Source organism: Sycon ciliatum, chromosome 6, assembly GCF_964019385.1.
Source record: "Sycon ciliatum chromosome 6, ocSycCili1.1, whole genome shotgun sequence".
NCBI classification, from domain to species: domain Eukaryota; kingdom Metazoa; phylum Porifera; class Calcarea; order Leucosolenida; family Sycettidae; genus Sycon; species Sycon ciliatum.
The window spans coordinates 21,443,590-21,458,311 of NC_088648.1; the positions used below are offsets into that span (position 1 = coordinate 21,443,590).

General features: G+C 48.4%; 2 protein-coding genes across 2 annotated transcripts in view; one reads left to right on the forward strand and one right to left on the reverse strand.

Moving 5' to 3' along the window:
* LOC135819663 (pneumococcal serine-rich repeat protein-like) overlaps positions 1-14,722 on the forward strand; it is a 102,938-nt gene that overhangs the window by 65,169 nt on the left and 23,047 nt on the right. The gene's annotated exons all lie outside the window — the stretch shown is intronic.
* LOC135819674 (meiosis expressed gene 1 protein homolog) lies at positions 2,603-13,881 on the reverse strand. Its single transcript, XM_065332925.1, has 3 exons — positions 13,725-13,881; positions 12,010-12,077; positions 2,603-3,303 (listed from the first exon to the last, which is right to left on the reverse strand). Exons 1-3 carry the CDS (start codon positions 13,837-13,839, stop codon positions 3,178-3,180), a joined length of 309 nt encoding a protein of 102 aa, XP_065188997.1. The 5' UTR covers positions 13,840-13,881; the 3' UTR covers positions 2,603-3,177.

A 14,722-nucleotide genomic window follows, 5' to 3' on the forward strand; every position in this document is an offset into this window, starting at 1 on the left:
TGCCTCAGGCTTGAATCTGTTTTCCTGCCATTGGTTTTATTATTTTGTCTTCTTTCTTGCAGATCCTGAAGAGGCCATTTCAACCCGTGTCTCGGCCAATCCTGGACGTGCAGTAGAAATCCAGGGAGCTGACAATGAGCTGTCTCTCCGGCCGCAATTTAAGTCTGAGGTAAGAAGAGACTAGATGCCAACATCAAAGGTAACGCAAAGACAGTGTTAGGTCTGGTCATGTTACGTGGGTGTGGGGGGGGGGGGGGGGGAGGAGGGAAATGTACCCCTTGAAACATTTGACGTGGAGTATGGTGCACGGTTGTATTTCATTGAAATCTGAGAAATAGAGATTTAATGCAATCATATTTGTAAGAAGAGGTTGCAGCGACTTCAGCGATCCATTTTTTAATTCATTTATTCCATACCGTTTTTTTATATTCTGCAGTGGTCTTTCCGTGGCCGTCTACCATATAGCTGGCAACAGTTCCATCGTTGTACCATGTACAATGGGCATGCTTACATAGTGTGCCAGGAAGGGAAGGAAGCACCAATGATCTACCGGTCTACTCATTCTCTCAAGGAAAGTCTTCAGGTGGCATGGACAAGAGTATTCGCCATTGGCATCCCAAACTTTTCTTTCCTCGGTTCTTTTTGCCTTCATAATGAAAAAATGTACTTTCCAAGTATCAGTGATAGGTATATCCCCAAGATCCATGTTGTAGATCTACAGGGAAACTGTTGTACTAGAGAAATACAATGTGATTGTATCCCAGTACAAGCTAAGAGTATGAATACATCTTTAGAACCTTTTTTGGATGTATTTATAACCCAGTCAGCGCTTCTAGTAGTATGCTTATGGCGCTATCATTTCTTGGAAGTTATGTCATTAGATACCAGACATGATGGTGCCGTTTGGACAAAATTGGATCCGCTCGGCATGCCACAGCGGCCCGAATACAGCTGCATCAGTGACCATATTCTGTTTGTGATATCAAGGAGAGACCTCAATGATACGCATTTGTCAATCATGAAGTTGGATGTAAGTGAGGAAAGTCTGCGAATGCCATCATGGCTCGAGATCAAAGTGGACAGGACTCTTTATGTAGATGTATTGCGTTCTGTTGTACCAGCTGCTGTGGGTAACACTATAATCATGCCGAGGTACAACCACAGCCGTGATAAATTTAAACCTGTCAATGGTGTCATGTGTATTGATTGCAGTACGTGTATAGGCCAGTGTTCTGTCTTGCCGTCGCCATCCAATACACCCTTTGTCAGGCAGTTCTTGGTGGATGGCGATACGCTTATTGCACTCGATTATGATCACTCAGTGTATACTCTTCAGCTACCTGACGATATGTAGACACCAGTGATTGATCGGCTTCTACATGCATGTATGCCAACGCGGTGTACAATGTAGATATTCTGCTGCGGCTAGGTCATGTGATAGACAACTGGTGCACACTGTGTGTTTTTTATGATCTTGGGTTTTTTTTCGTTTGCACATGCATACCCTGTTCTGCTGGTGACCCATATGAGCGATGTGTTTGGTGTCCAGTTCTTTCAGGCCATCATTCTACATAGGCACTGTCCTGAAATGCTTATTGTCTATGTACATATTATACATTAGGTTGGAGGCATATTATAATTATATAGATATTATGTATATAGAATGCTGTCCATGGATTGGATATGATGTATTATATATATACATAGAATATTAGTCTCTAAAACTCAACAGCTCTCTACACATACATACTCATTATAACTGTGTACATAGTAGTCTTTTTTCTTGTCAGTGATTGACAAAACCCCATAGGTTGAATTGGTCAGCAGCCACATTACTTACTTCCTAGATATTGAAGAACTGACTAATTGGCTCTGTGTGTGCGTGCAGATGTGTACCGTACATGTACGCATAAAGGTAACGTTGCACTGGTCCAGCCAAGAGTATAGGGTCACTTTGAGAATTATGTTACGTCAGTCGGTCGAGATAGAGAGAGTGCGTGCACGAGAGCGAGATAGAGTGCGTGCGCACGCGCGCGAGAGAGAGAGAGAGTGCGTGCGTGAGAGCGAGAGAGAGAGAGAGTGCGAGAGAGAGAGAGAGCGCGCGAGAGAGAGCGCGCGCGAGAGAGAGAGCGCGCGAGAGAGAGAGAGAGAGAGAGAGAGAGAGAGAGAGAGAGAGAGAGAGAGAGAGAGAGCGCGAGAGAGAGAGAGAGAGCGCGAGAGAGAGAGAGAGAGAGAGAGAGAGAGAGAGAGAGAGAGAGAGAGAGAGAGAGAGAGATAGAGACAGAGAGAGAGAAAAGAGAGAGAAATCACCTTACAATTGCATACAGAAAGGGTTTGCGTACATGTAACAAAAAGAAGAAAAAAAGGTGCGGCATTATCAAGGGAAACAGATGAGTACTGTCACCACAATAGATGAAAAGCCAAAGACGTAGAGTGGAAGATTTGTCAAACCAGCACATTATACAAAGTAGGAAGTCTCAAGACTTGATCAACAAGCAGTGCCTTCACACCAAAGCAATCACAAGTGCAGAGATGGAAGGAAACAACCGCAGCAGCTATATGATGTATTGGCAGTCCCCCTGGTGGTGGTGGGGGGGGGGGAGGGGGGGGGGGAGGGGCTAGTGCAAGAATTTAAAAGTTGATCTCCGTTGCTATATGCTGAGCGTTATACACTGAAAGTGCTAGCTGCATTAGACCTACATTTATAAGCACGTAACTGCATGCGAGAATATCACATACTTCGAGTACATGCTAGCTAAAGTAGGTGCGAGAATATCATACACATGCTGGCTACAGTAGAGCTACAAGAAAAGCACTGTACTCGAGAATAGCATGACGCTACCAGCGTATACAATCCAACATGGAGTAACTGATGAGGACATTCATGTGAGGTGAGGCCTCTCTATCTGAGCACACGTCCGTCTGGCATCAGTTCTGCCCTTCACATGTTTCATAATCCCTACTCCAGTCGACCTGCATACACTGAGGGGGCTTGCAATTGCAACGGCCAGGCTCGACGAACTGGAAATGTTTGCAAGTGAACTTCTTTTTATAAACGGGACCAGCAGAGTGCTGGAGCGGAAGACTACTCTCACCTGTTACCTTCATGGTCACAGTTGACAATGTGCAGAAGTCATGCATGGCTGATCACAAGCAGCTCATGTGTACATCGTGTACCTAGTAGCTGTAGATCTTGGTGCAGTGGATGTCCTTGTGGGCACACTCACGATTGCGGTTATAGCAGTAGAAGTAGCCGCTCTTCAGCTTCAGGACTTTCACCAAGCCGTTGGGCCAGCGATCCGGCTAAGAGGAACATGCAGAGAGAGAGAGATGAGAGAGACAGAGACAGAGACAGACAGAGAGAGAGAGAGACAGAGAGAGAGAGACACAGAGTGAGAGACAGAGACAGAGAGAGGGAGAGACGACATGGAGGAAAAAACTAAAAAATCATAATAATAAATGGTGCAAGAATGAACTCGGATGGAGAGTCAAGTGTACGAAATTGTCAACATACGAATTCCGTGGGAACTGGAGGATTAACTAAATTTATATCCTCATCACTGACATCAGGCTCATGCTCATTATTCCAACAAGAGAATACATCTTGACTCTTCCTTTCAATAATTATTCGCTCCAAAGAAGTCCAAACAATGGACGACAGATAACTCGAAAACAAGAATGATTTCATTTTACAAGAGCATAGCAAAAAAGGAACAGCATGCGCACACAAAGGGGTGCACGCGTATGTAGAACAAGTTATACGTGCACACGTTACACGTATCTGTGTCCGCTGAAGAAGTTACCGGTACGCAGAAACAGTTACGTAGTAAGAGACGCACACTACAAACGAGCGTCTGCAATAGCCAAACGGAATGAAAACCGGTAAATAAATATCTGAGAAGACTGTAATTTTAATGTAAGTTAGTTAGTGACTTCAGACAAATAAGAAATAAATGAATAAATAGATTCTTGAACTTTCTAGCGAAATGAGCATTTCCTACACTCCCCCCAATTGGCCAGTTATGGACAATTGTGAGTAGACCCAAATTAAATGCAGTTATTAGTGATCAGCGCTTGTCTCATCTCATTTGCGTGAGCAGCTGCGCGTCTCTGCGATCTTGGTCGGCGTGCTGGAGCGTCTTCATGCTGCTCAACGTCAACCTGCTGACTGTTAGACAACTCTACGGGATAGAGGCGCTGGACTGGTCTCTTCAAGTAATGGCGCTTCCGGCCTGAACCCATCTGAAGCGTAACGGCAGGAACTTGCCCGTCTCTTCCCGTGTGCAGCTCATGGACCCTTCCAAGGTTCCATTGACATCGCTTGGCTGACTCGTCCTCAATTACCACCACATCATCAAGTGACACCGCGTCTCCGGCTGTAGTCTGCAAGCTGCGATGGCTGTCGCGAAGGTCAACCAAATACTCCCGTCGCCATCGACTCCAGAAATGGGTGAGGATGCTGTCGAGGTATGCCAGTCGCCGGTTGGCGTCTCCTGGAGTTAAGTCAAAGTCCGGGTCCATTTGGGGCACAAGCTCATCCGCCTGACCATGCAATCGGTGCCCACATAGCAAGTGGCTGGGGGCGAGGGGCTCCTCGGTGTCTTCCGACGATACATACGTTAGTGGCCTCGAGTTCAGAGTTCTCTCCACTTCCATCAGAATAGTCTGCAATTCATCTAAAGACAAATGCGCGTTGCCAATGACCTTCTTCAAGCAGCCCTTCATCGACTTGATTAGGCGCTCGAATATCCCACCCCACCACGGTGCCTTCTCGACATTAAATAGCCAGTTGACCCTTGAGTCAACCAATTTCCGCGCTGCGGCCTTGAAAGTTGCTGCGTTGTCGGAAATTACACTGGCTGGTGTTCCAAATCGGGCGGACAAGCGCCGAAATGCCAACATAAACGCCGACGTGGACATTTCACTCACGACATCTAGATGAACTGCTCGAGTCGTGCAGCACGTAAACAGGCATATCCAAACCTTGGCTGGACCATTCTCGTTCCGGATGTGTAGTGGTCCGGCATAGTCAACTCCCACGTAGCTGAATGGAGTAGTCTGCTCTACCCGGAATCTTGGTAGCGGAGGTGCTTTGGGTCCTGTGTATGGCTTCGAGTCGTGGCGACGACAAGTTCTGCAGCTGTGAATAATTTGACGTATCCGTTGACGTCCCTTCACGAGCCAGAAACGTGCGCGAAACTCCGTTAGTGTGGCTTTGACCCCACCATGCATCACTCGGGCATGGCACTCATTAACAATCAGGTCAGTCACGTGGTGATCCTTCGGCAGAAGGTACGGGTGCTTGGTTGTCAGAGGCAAATCAGAGTTCTGGAGTCGGCCACCGCAGCGGATGAGACCGTTGTCCACAAACAGACCGAATTCTGCCTGCCAAGACTTGTAGTGCTGATGAGACGGGAGCGCAAGTTGAAGATGGTTGATCCACAGCTTCTCGGCGAGATCTAAATCTCCAGCCGTGAGTTCGCTCTCACTCTCTTGCCGTTTAGACTTGAAGCGCTGTACGGCCTTCAGCACTGTAGCTGTCACTCTCAGAAGTCGGTTGTAATTGCTGAAGCGGGTACAGTCGATGACCAGTCCGATGTCTGACGATGGATGTGTCGTTGTCAGTAAGGCGGCTGAGTTGTCGACGACTTCCATTTCTCTTCTGCTCATCTCTGCACGGCACTCCTCGGGCATGCTACTAGCGCTGATTTCCTGTCCGTCAGATGTCTTTAGCCATGCTGGCCCACATTTCCATTTCTCGTCCAGCGCAAGTTCAATTAGCGTGGTTCCCCTGGAAGCAACGTCCGCTGGGTTGTCCTTGCCAGGACAATGACGCCAGGCTGCCGCTGGCACTCTCTCCCGTATCTCCTGAACACGGCGTCGCACAAACTGCTTCCATTCACGCTGTTCGGTAATCCAGTGCCACGTAACGCGCGAGTCGGTGTAGCACAATACGTTCTCGATACTGACTGTAGGCTCCAGTGCGGTCGTCACTGATTGCACGAGCTTCGCCAGTAGTACTGCAGCTAGTAGTTCAAGTCGGGGTATCGTCATCCCGGTCAGTGGTGCGACCTTGGTCTTGGCCACAAGGAACTGCACATCTCGTCTAGTGCCGCTGTCAACGCACAAGTAGAGGACTGCACCATAGGCTTGACTGGATGCATCTGCAAAACCCCGCAGAGAGAACGCTCTGATGGCATCTGCGTCCATGTCGGCAAATGCTGACGACAGCCACCTTGGCAGCTGTAGGGTAGGTCCACCGTTGAGGGATTCGACTAGCTTGTTCCACTGACGAAGTTGAGTAGGCTCAAGTGAGTCGTCCCAGGACAGTTTGCTCTGGCATAGATCGCGACACATCAGTTTGAACAGCAGGATCACCGGTGCGAGGAAGCCAAGTGGGTCGAAGAAGCGCGCTGCTATGCCGACAATGTGACGTCTTGTTGGTGTCACTTCCTTGGCGAGTCGCGCCACTTGTGCCATGTCGAAGATGAGGGTGTCCTGCTGGTAGTTCCAAGTGACTCCCAACACCTTGTGTAGCGAGTCCCTCGTCTCCTGCGGCTGTCCCAGGGACAGTTCGGCATAGGTTGGATCAGGTGAGCTCGGGACTTGCGAGTTACCATTGCTGCTGACCATTGCAAGACTGGCTTTACTGTGTTTGATGCGACGTCTGAGGTCAGGTGAGTTGGTAACAAACTTGCGTAGGTTGAATCCGCCGTCGGCCAGACGAAGCTTTGATTTCAAGTACAGCATGTACACTTCGTCATCCGTTTCACCACCCACATTGATATCGTCCACATAAGTCCCGTCGGCCAGAGTCTGCACAAACTCAGGATCATCTTGGCTGAACTGGCTGAGGTGGTGTCTCACGGTTGCGTTCAACAGAAACGGGCTGGATGTGACGCCGAACACAACGCGGGTGAAGCGGAATACAACAATCTCGGGATTGTCTTTCGTGACATCGTCAAACCACAGGAATCGCAGGACGTCCCTGTCCTCTTCGGCGATCGATATCATGAGAAATGCCTTCTCAATGTCGCCTGACAGCGCGACCTCATGGGTGCGGAACCTCAACAAGATATCCACAATACTGCCGGTGAGTGGTGGACCTGATCTCAGACATGCGTTAAGGGACGTGCCGGCTGTTTTAGCTGACGCGTCGTACACCACACGCACCTTCGTTGTCGATTTATCACTTCGCACGACAGCATGATGCGGCAAATAGTGCGTTCGACCGACTGTGCTGTCTTCTGTCTCCACGGGTTCAATGATGCCGGTACGCAGCTGCTCTTCGATGGTGTCATTGTAGGACTTGAGCAGCTCAGGATCCTTGCGGAGCCGTTTGTGGAGACCGACGAGTCTGGACTTGCAGAGTTGGAAATTGTCCGGCAACAATGGATGATCGTCCTTCCATGGTAGTCTGACCTCATACCGTCCATTGTTGAAATCGATTGTCTCAACGAGTTCTTCATACTCCGTCTTGTCCTGGTCTGCAAGTGATTCAATTTCCCAGAACCTTTGCAGGGAGTCAGTGAGCTCTCGATCTGCTGCTGATGCCTCTTCCTCGACGGAGAAGACGTGCGTGGCCAGTGCACTGGTATCTTCTGGCGTGGGAAGTACGGTGGCTGGACCGGATAGGACCCACCCTAGCTTTGTCTCAATGGCCACAGGTCCGTCGGCACCTCGGATGATGTTACCCGTTGCAATAGTCCAGTAGAGGTCCGCGCCGATTAGCAGATCCACTGATCGAGTACCTGTGTCATATCTGGTGTCGGCTAGCGCCAATCCATCGAGGTGACTACAGCACTCCACTGACGTGTGCATGGATTGGCCAGTAATCGGGTCACACAATAGCGGCACAGCATAGGCTTGTACCGCGATGTCCTCGCCGTCGGGGACTCGGATTCCAAGTTGAACTACATCAACTACTTGGGACGTTGTGTTGTCCTGGCCGAACGCCTTGATGATGACCTTACGTTGATCCAGGACCGGCAGTTGCAAAGCGTCACGGAGAGCGCTCGTAACATACGTCCGTTGGCTGCCGCCGTCCATCAACAGTCGGATAGCGGCGCTGCGATCAGACTGTGTGACATTATAAGCCACGGCCTTGGCGGTCTGTAGCAATACCGATTCCTGTCTTCGAGGGTCCACGGAAGCATTCGCAGCAACAGCCTGCGTGTTCATCTCTGCCTTCTGCTGCCTCTCGCCACTACATATGGCTACGTTGTGGCTCCCACCACACTTGACACAAGAGTATGCATTCGGACAGGTCTTTGCCATGTGATTGCGTTTGAGGCATCGGAAGCACCTGCCTTGCTTCCTCAAGATCTGTCTACGGGTGGCAACATTCGTCACTGTTACGCACCTCCCGGCAGTGTGACTACCATTGCAAAAGAAGCACTTCAGTTGCTGAGGCGCACCAGTGTAGAGTGTTGACGTTGTGGCTGGTGCGGACTTTCTGGGTTGGGCTATCGGGATGGTTGGCTTAGCTGCCGGTGCCGCTCGCTCCCTGGCACACAGCTCCAGATGGACAGCCGATAGCAGCTCACCAATCTCCCAATGCTGCTCAGTCCCGGCAATCTTGCGGCTGACAATGAGCCGGAACTCTGCGGGTAATCGGGACATCAAAACAGACGTCAACAGGGATCCATAAGACTCGCGACTCATCCCGAGGGACTGTAAACTACGAATGTGTGTCTCAACGGTGGTGTATAGCTTCCTGAGGCCAGTTACATCATCCTCGCTGGTGACAGAAGCAACATTCAAGAGGCCCTCCATGTGGCTGGCGACAATGACATGGACGTTGCCGAATCGTTGCTTGAGGACGTCAACTGCAGCCCTGTAATTGGCTCCTGTCAGGGCAAATCCGGCAATTGCCTCTCGTGCCTCTCCCACTACCAAGGACTTTAGGTAGTTGAACTTATCAACGTCATCCAGGGTGTCATTGCCATCAATGGCCGACCCAAACATGTCCCAAAACGAGGACCAAGCTCGGATGTCACCGCTGAACTTAGGAATCTCGAGCTTGGGCAGCTTCATCCGGTGGTGGAAGCTGCTTCCACTACTGGCACTCGTACTAGACACTACACTGGAACGCGAGACACACGGGGCGATAACTGGCGAGTCCTCACCAGTCTCATCTGGAGCTGGTGCCCGACTGTCCAGATTGCCTTTGGCCTTGCTTGTTGTGCAGCACTCATCCTTTCCGGAAACGGGTGACAGTGACTCTGACTTTGGCTGTGAGGATTGGGAAGCCCGTACACTGGCGATATTCTCCAACAGTTGACTTGCATCTGAAATGGCTCGCGTAGCCCTGCCGATGCGGGACTCGTACTTCATAAGATAATCCGCTGCATCACAAATTTCAGATTCAATGTCGACGTCCTCGATGGCGTCCAAAATTTGGGAGTCCAAACGCCCCAGCAAATCCACTTTCTCCCGGAGTTTCTTCAGGTCCAAAGCACAATCCTCTCTATCATTTACGCTGAGATCTTCCCCTTGCCACTCGGGTGAGCTCCTCGTAACATAGGAAATCCTCTCTACAAAATCATCGATTCTAGATACCAATTTGGAGGCAGCTGACCGATGTGCTCCACGCAATCGAACTAACCGTTGGACCGACACTGTTGTCGTCTTTGGCTGATCCTCAGACTCCGTCTCGGCCATAATCACAAATCAAATTTCTCGGGCTCGTGTTGAAGCTCGAAGGACCATGTACGAAATTGTCAACATACGAATTCCGTGGGAACTGGAGGATTAACTAAATTTATATCCTCATCACTGACATCAGGCTCATGCTCATTATTCCAACAAGAGAATACATCTTGACTCTTCCTTTCAATAATTATTCGCTCCAAAGAAGTCCAAACAATGGACGACAGATAACTCGAAAACAAGAATGATTTCATTTTACAAGAGCATAGCAAAAAAGGAACAGCATGCGCACACAAAGGGGTGCACGCGTATGTAGAACAAGTTATACGTGCACACGTTACACGTATCTGTGTCCGCTGAAGAAGTTACCGGTACGCAGAAACAGTTACGTAGTAAGAGACGCACACTACAAACGAGCGTCTGCAATAGCCAAACGGAATGAAAACCGGTAAATAAATATCTGAGAAGACTGTAATTTTAATGTAAGTTAGTTAGTGACTTCAGACAAATAAGAAATAAATGAATAAATAGATTCTTGAACTTTCTAGCGAAATGAGCATTTCCTACATCAAGGACTAATTATAAAAAGTAAAAAGGACCAAGGAACTATAAGTTACACTATAATGTCCACTAACACCACCAGTTACTAAACAATCAGCTCATGCAATAACATTGCACGACACTGACCGACGGTACTGACGTTTTACAACATTATAGTGTAACTTGTAGTTCCTTGGTCCTTTGCTCATCGTAGGTCAACCAAGACCATGTCTTGAAATATGACGCGTGACAAGAGCGCTTCACCACTGTCTTTTTCCCAAATTCCCGCAGAGGAAACGCGAAGGAAGTGGTTGGGTGGACTGGCACTTCTGGCACAGATACTTCGCTGACAGAAGCCATAGCTGCTAAGCATGCACTGCGGCTAAGCTGACCAAACAGCGAGACAAATTTGAAAAACTACTTCGTTGAGTAAAAGAATCTGAAGCACTCGACGAAAACCCTCAAGTACTACAGATTACAATGTAGAATCCATCATGGCACGTGCTTTCAGGTCACGCGACTCGAGCCACAGCCCCACAGGCCCACAGGCCACAGCTAGCCCTCAAGCGCGCACGCGTGCACGGCAAGATCTAGGCCTCCGCGGAATATGCTCGTATTTTTACCGATAATTCTTTTGAGCATTGCTCAAAATTTCGACCGATTATTCCCGTAATTCCACCAATAATTCTCACAATAATTCTTTTTTTTCTTCCCTTTTTGCAGATACCGTGCCGCGTACGGGTTTTTTGCCACTTAAAACGGGCAAAAAATCACGGTTCGCGTGAAACTCGGCTGGAAGCTTTTTTTTTCTTTCTTTACCGGGCGACCAACTAAGTTACTTCAGGATCATGAGCTTTTTGGTACAAATAAGGGTGTTACATGTATAATGGAAAAAAATTGAAAAAAGGGGGGCATTGCTCAAATTTTACCGATTATTCCACAAAATTGCCAATAATTCCCGTTTTAAAAATCACACCGATAATTCCCGAAATTATGCCGGCACATTCCGCGGAGGCCTAGCAAGATCAGAGTGAGATCGCAAATACGCGTACGTATGTACAATCGATGATCACAACATGACATTACTGCGTCCTAAAAAAATCGTCGGTGGCCGAAAAGTTGGTCCGGCCATGGCCGGACCGACCGGAGCGGTTCCGCCGGCCCTGCTGTTGTCCGTGCCACGAGCCAAAACTAGATCCGACTGATTGGATCCATAAGTCAGTGTTCTCATGACACCAGCCTGGTTGCCATGTAGTTCAAAGTAGCACGTTCAAGCCCTATATCGTTCTTTGTGGATATAATCAGTTCAAATTGATAGTGATCACCATGGTAGATGTGTGTACATCGTAACAAAAAATCCGGATGAGGTTTATACTCCACAAAATACTTTATGTGAACAAGATGTGGTAGCACCTTCCATGATAATTTAATTGTTTTGATTTTTATAGGAAAGTTGGCTGCTCCCCACACTGGAGCGCTCGCTTTTCCACCCACTTGACTTGGACTTGGGGTCAAGTGTCAATTAAAGTTGGCGGAAAAGTACGAACTTCGTTGTGGGGAGCAACGGACTTTCTTACGTATGTTGTTGTTGTTTTCAAATCTCTATTCTCGCGATGGCCAATGGCCAATAAGAGATATTGTTTGTTTGAATTCTTTATTCTCACGATGGCACCATCGGCAATTGTTGTTGTTGTTGTTGTTGTTGTTGTTGTTGTTGTTGTTGTTGTTGTTGTTGTTGTTGTTGTTGTTGTTGTTGTTGTTGTTGCTGTTATTGACTATATGTGAAGTTCAAAGCACCATATCAGCGAAACTTCTTACCAGATCTTCACCGTGAAAATGCTCATACTCGGTGGCATCGCGAAAGCCAGCCAGCTGAAACCGGTATGCTACAGGGAAAATGGACAGGTCACAAAACATCGTGTACATTGTAGATAATTCTATGGGTTGACAGGCATAGTGGGGTGGTCTAAGATCATAGTAGATAAACGGTGGGTACCGGGGTCAAGTCCCCCCGTTCGGTCTATTCTCGAATCGACTCTTGGGCCTATTCTTGAATGGGTTCCTGAATGCGCTGAGTGATCCTGATCAGATCAAATTGTGCCAAAGGGCGTTTCACGGCCGAAATACCGATTCGTAAATCTTTCGTTTCCCCTCCTAACCCCTACTTATCTTTATCGCCGTGGCTGGCTATCACCCACTCTCTTCACTTTGACCGGAGTGTCCACTGCGTCTTGAGATGCTGCAATACCGTACTTTCCTGAATATAAGTCGACCTTCTGTGCGCCAGAAATTTTGTCAAAACCTGGGGTTCGACTTACAAACGGAACTCGACTTACATACGGGAATCTGGCACGACAAATGAAGTGACTGGAGTGTCCGTACAAAAATGCACTACCGTACGAACCATGTGAACATTTGGATGACACTGGTTGTGTTCAGATTTTTCAGATTTTGTCTTACTGGCATGATAATTATGATCTCTTCTCGCAGAGAATTCATCATTTTTTATGTGTGGGTGTCATAGAGCTATAAAAACTTTTTTTCATGAAATTGACTCCTGGATTTGGGGTGGTCGACTTATATTCGAAGTCGACTTATATTCGGGAAAATACGGTAAATAAAATTGATACAGTACGACCTGCCCTCAAAGTTTTTTGTTTTGTTTCTGGTTTCTCATTTCTCATGAAGATGGATGCTAGTGTACTGGGAGAATTTCCAACATAATCTGCTGTGAGAGATGACGATGAAGTACAGCAGGTCCCGGCATTCTTCCCGGTATTGAAGTATAATTCCAGTTCCTTTGCGGATGTGCTGGAGTTTCCCTGGCACCAGCGCATGCATTGTTCCCCAACCCCATTATGTTTTAGTCTCGCCCACTCTCTCCATGTTAGATGTACTGCACGGTCCACAGTCCATTCAGAAAAAGACGAGCGCTGGCTCTGGAGAGCTCCCGTGTTTGGTGATTTTTCGTGATTTTGTGGTACACTGTGCAGTACCGCGAGATTCGAAACTTAAAAAAGGGTCCAAAAAGGTGCCTCAACTGTGGTTCGAACCGCGAATGTACTGTTATGCAAGTGCAGTGAACGGCCTGGATTTTCATGGTTTTTCCCCGATTCAGTGCTTTGGGGGCAAAACCTGGCTGAACTCCTATTCTCGTTGTGGATTGCTCTTTGGAGAAATACACTTCAAAAACACAATTGGAAGAGCATTCCATGGGGGTTGCCAAAGAAATTGTGATAAAACCCAAAAATTGACCCATTTTGGCCAAAAGCTAGGACAATTTTCATCTTTTTTCTGAATGGACTGTAAGTAGAAAACCGTGGGTGCAGTTGAGCAACTGTGTCCCAGGACCGCGCACTGGCGACACTGCGGGCACTGGGTGCAGCACCCAACGGTAGATACATTTCGTCTTCGTGACCTCCTTCAATCTCCTTTCCTGGCATACAAGAACTGTATCCTCCTCAATCGCATGCAAGTGAATTACTTCAATGGGGGACGGGGAGGAATGAGTTGTGCAAGCAGAGGTCTCTTACCGTCTTCGACTTCCTCGTTCCAGACTTTTCCTCGTTCCATGGTCTTGGGCTGTGGGGCCGTCACGGTCGCCGGCGACTCGCCGCTCGTCGGTGCTGTAGCAGCAGCCAGGGCCATGCCGCGTCGGCGGCTCGGCGCACTACACCAATGACATAATAATATTTTCCCCATATTTTCTTTTCATCTGTGTCACCTTTCCCCATGCCTGGGTTACCATGGTTACTTGGACCTCATTCGCTCCCTTGTCATTGAACATGTATGATGTTCAGTTCGTTCGGTTTGCGAATTCAAAATAAACACAAACTAGCCCCCAACCTCAACATGACTGTCTGGACATGCAGTTCTGCGGACAGAGGTTGTATGACCGTTATACACTATGCTACTATACAGGCATATCGCATGTCATCCACAAAACGAGTTACGTGACACGGACCCGTAGCGCGGCGTAGGCGTAGTCGTAGATCTACCCACCCGTAGAATCTGCCCGGCCAGGGCCACCCTCACGCACTGCTGTTGCATGCTGCGGTAGATCTACGCAGTAGCTCACCTCGGCGAAACGTGCACTGGACCTTCGTGGTGAAATTTCACTGCAGCGCTAGCTGTAGTTTCTTCAGTTTTTCATGTTACAGCCAGTACAGGCAGCCTGTAGACGAGTTGTTGTAGGCAGCGAGGTGGTGTTACAGTTAGTTTAGCCGTCTGCTGCTTCGTGTCAAAGTTTGTTTGGGTGCAGGCTGTGTAAGAATCTGTGTGTTGGCCAAAGGGTTTCATCGAAGTTTCCTAGTGGCTCGGAGGCTCCATTCGACTGCTCCATACCGTCACGACGTCGAGAACCGGTACAGCCTATCCGCCCACGACGTTCAAAGTCTTGTCCAGGATTCAAGCAAACCGAGACTCCTGCCTGCAGCCTGCAGGAGCGCTCGACGCCACTGGACGTTCATCGTCCCCGTTTGTCATGGTGTTCCAGTGATTCTGGGTAAGTGGTTGGCCAGTGTTGTTCTGT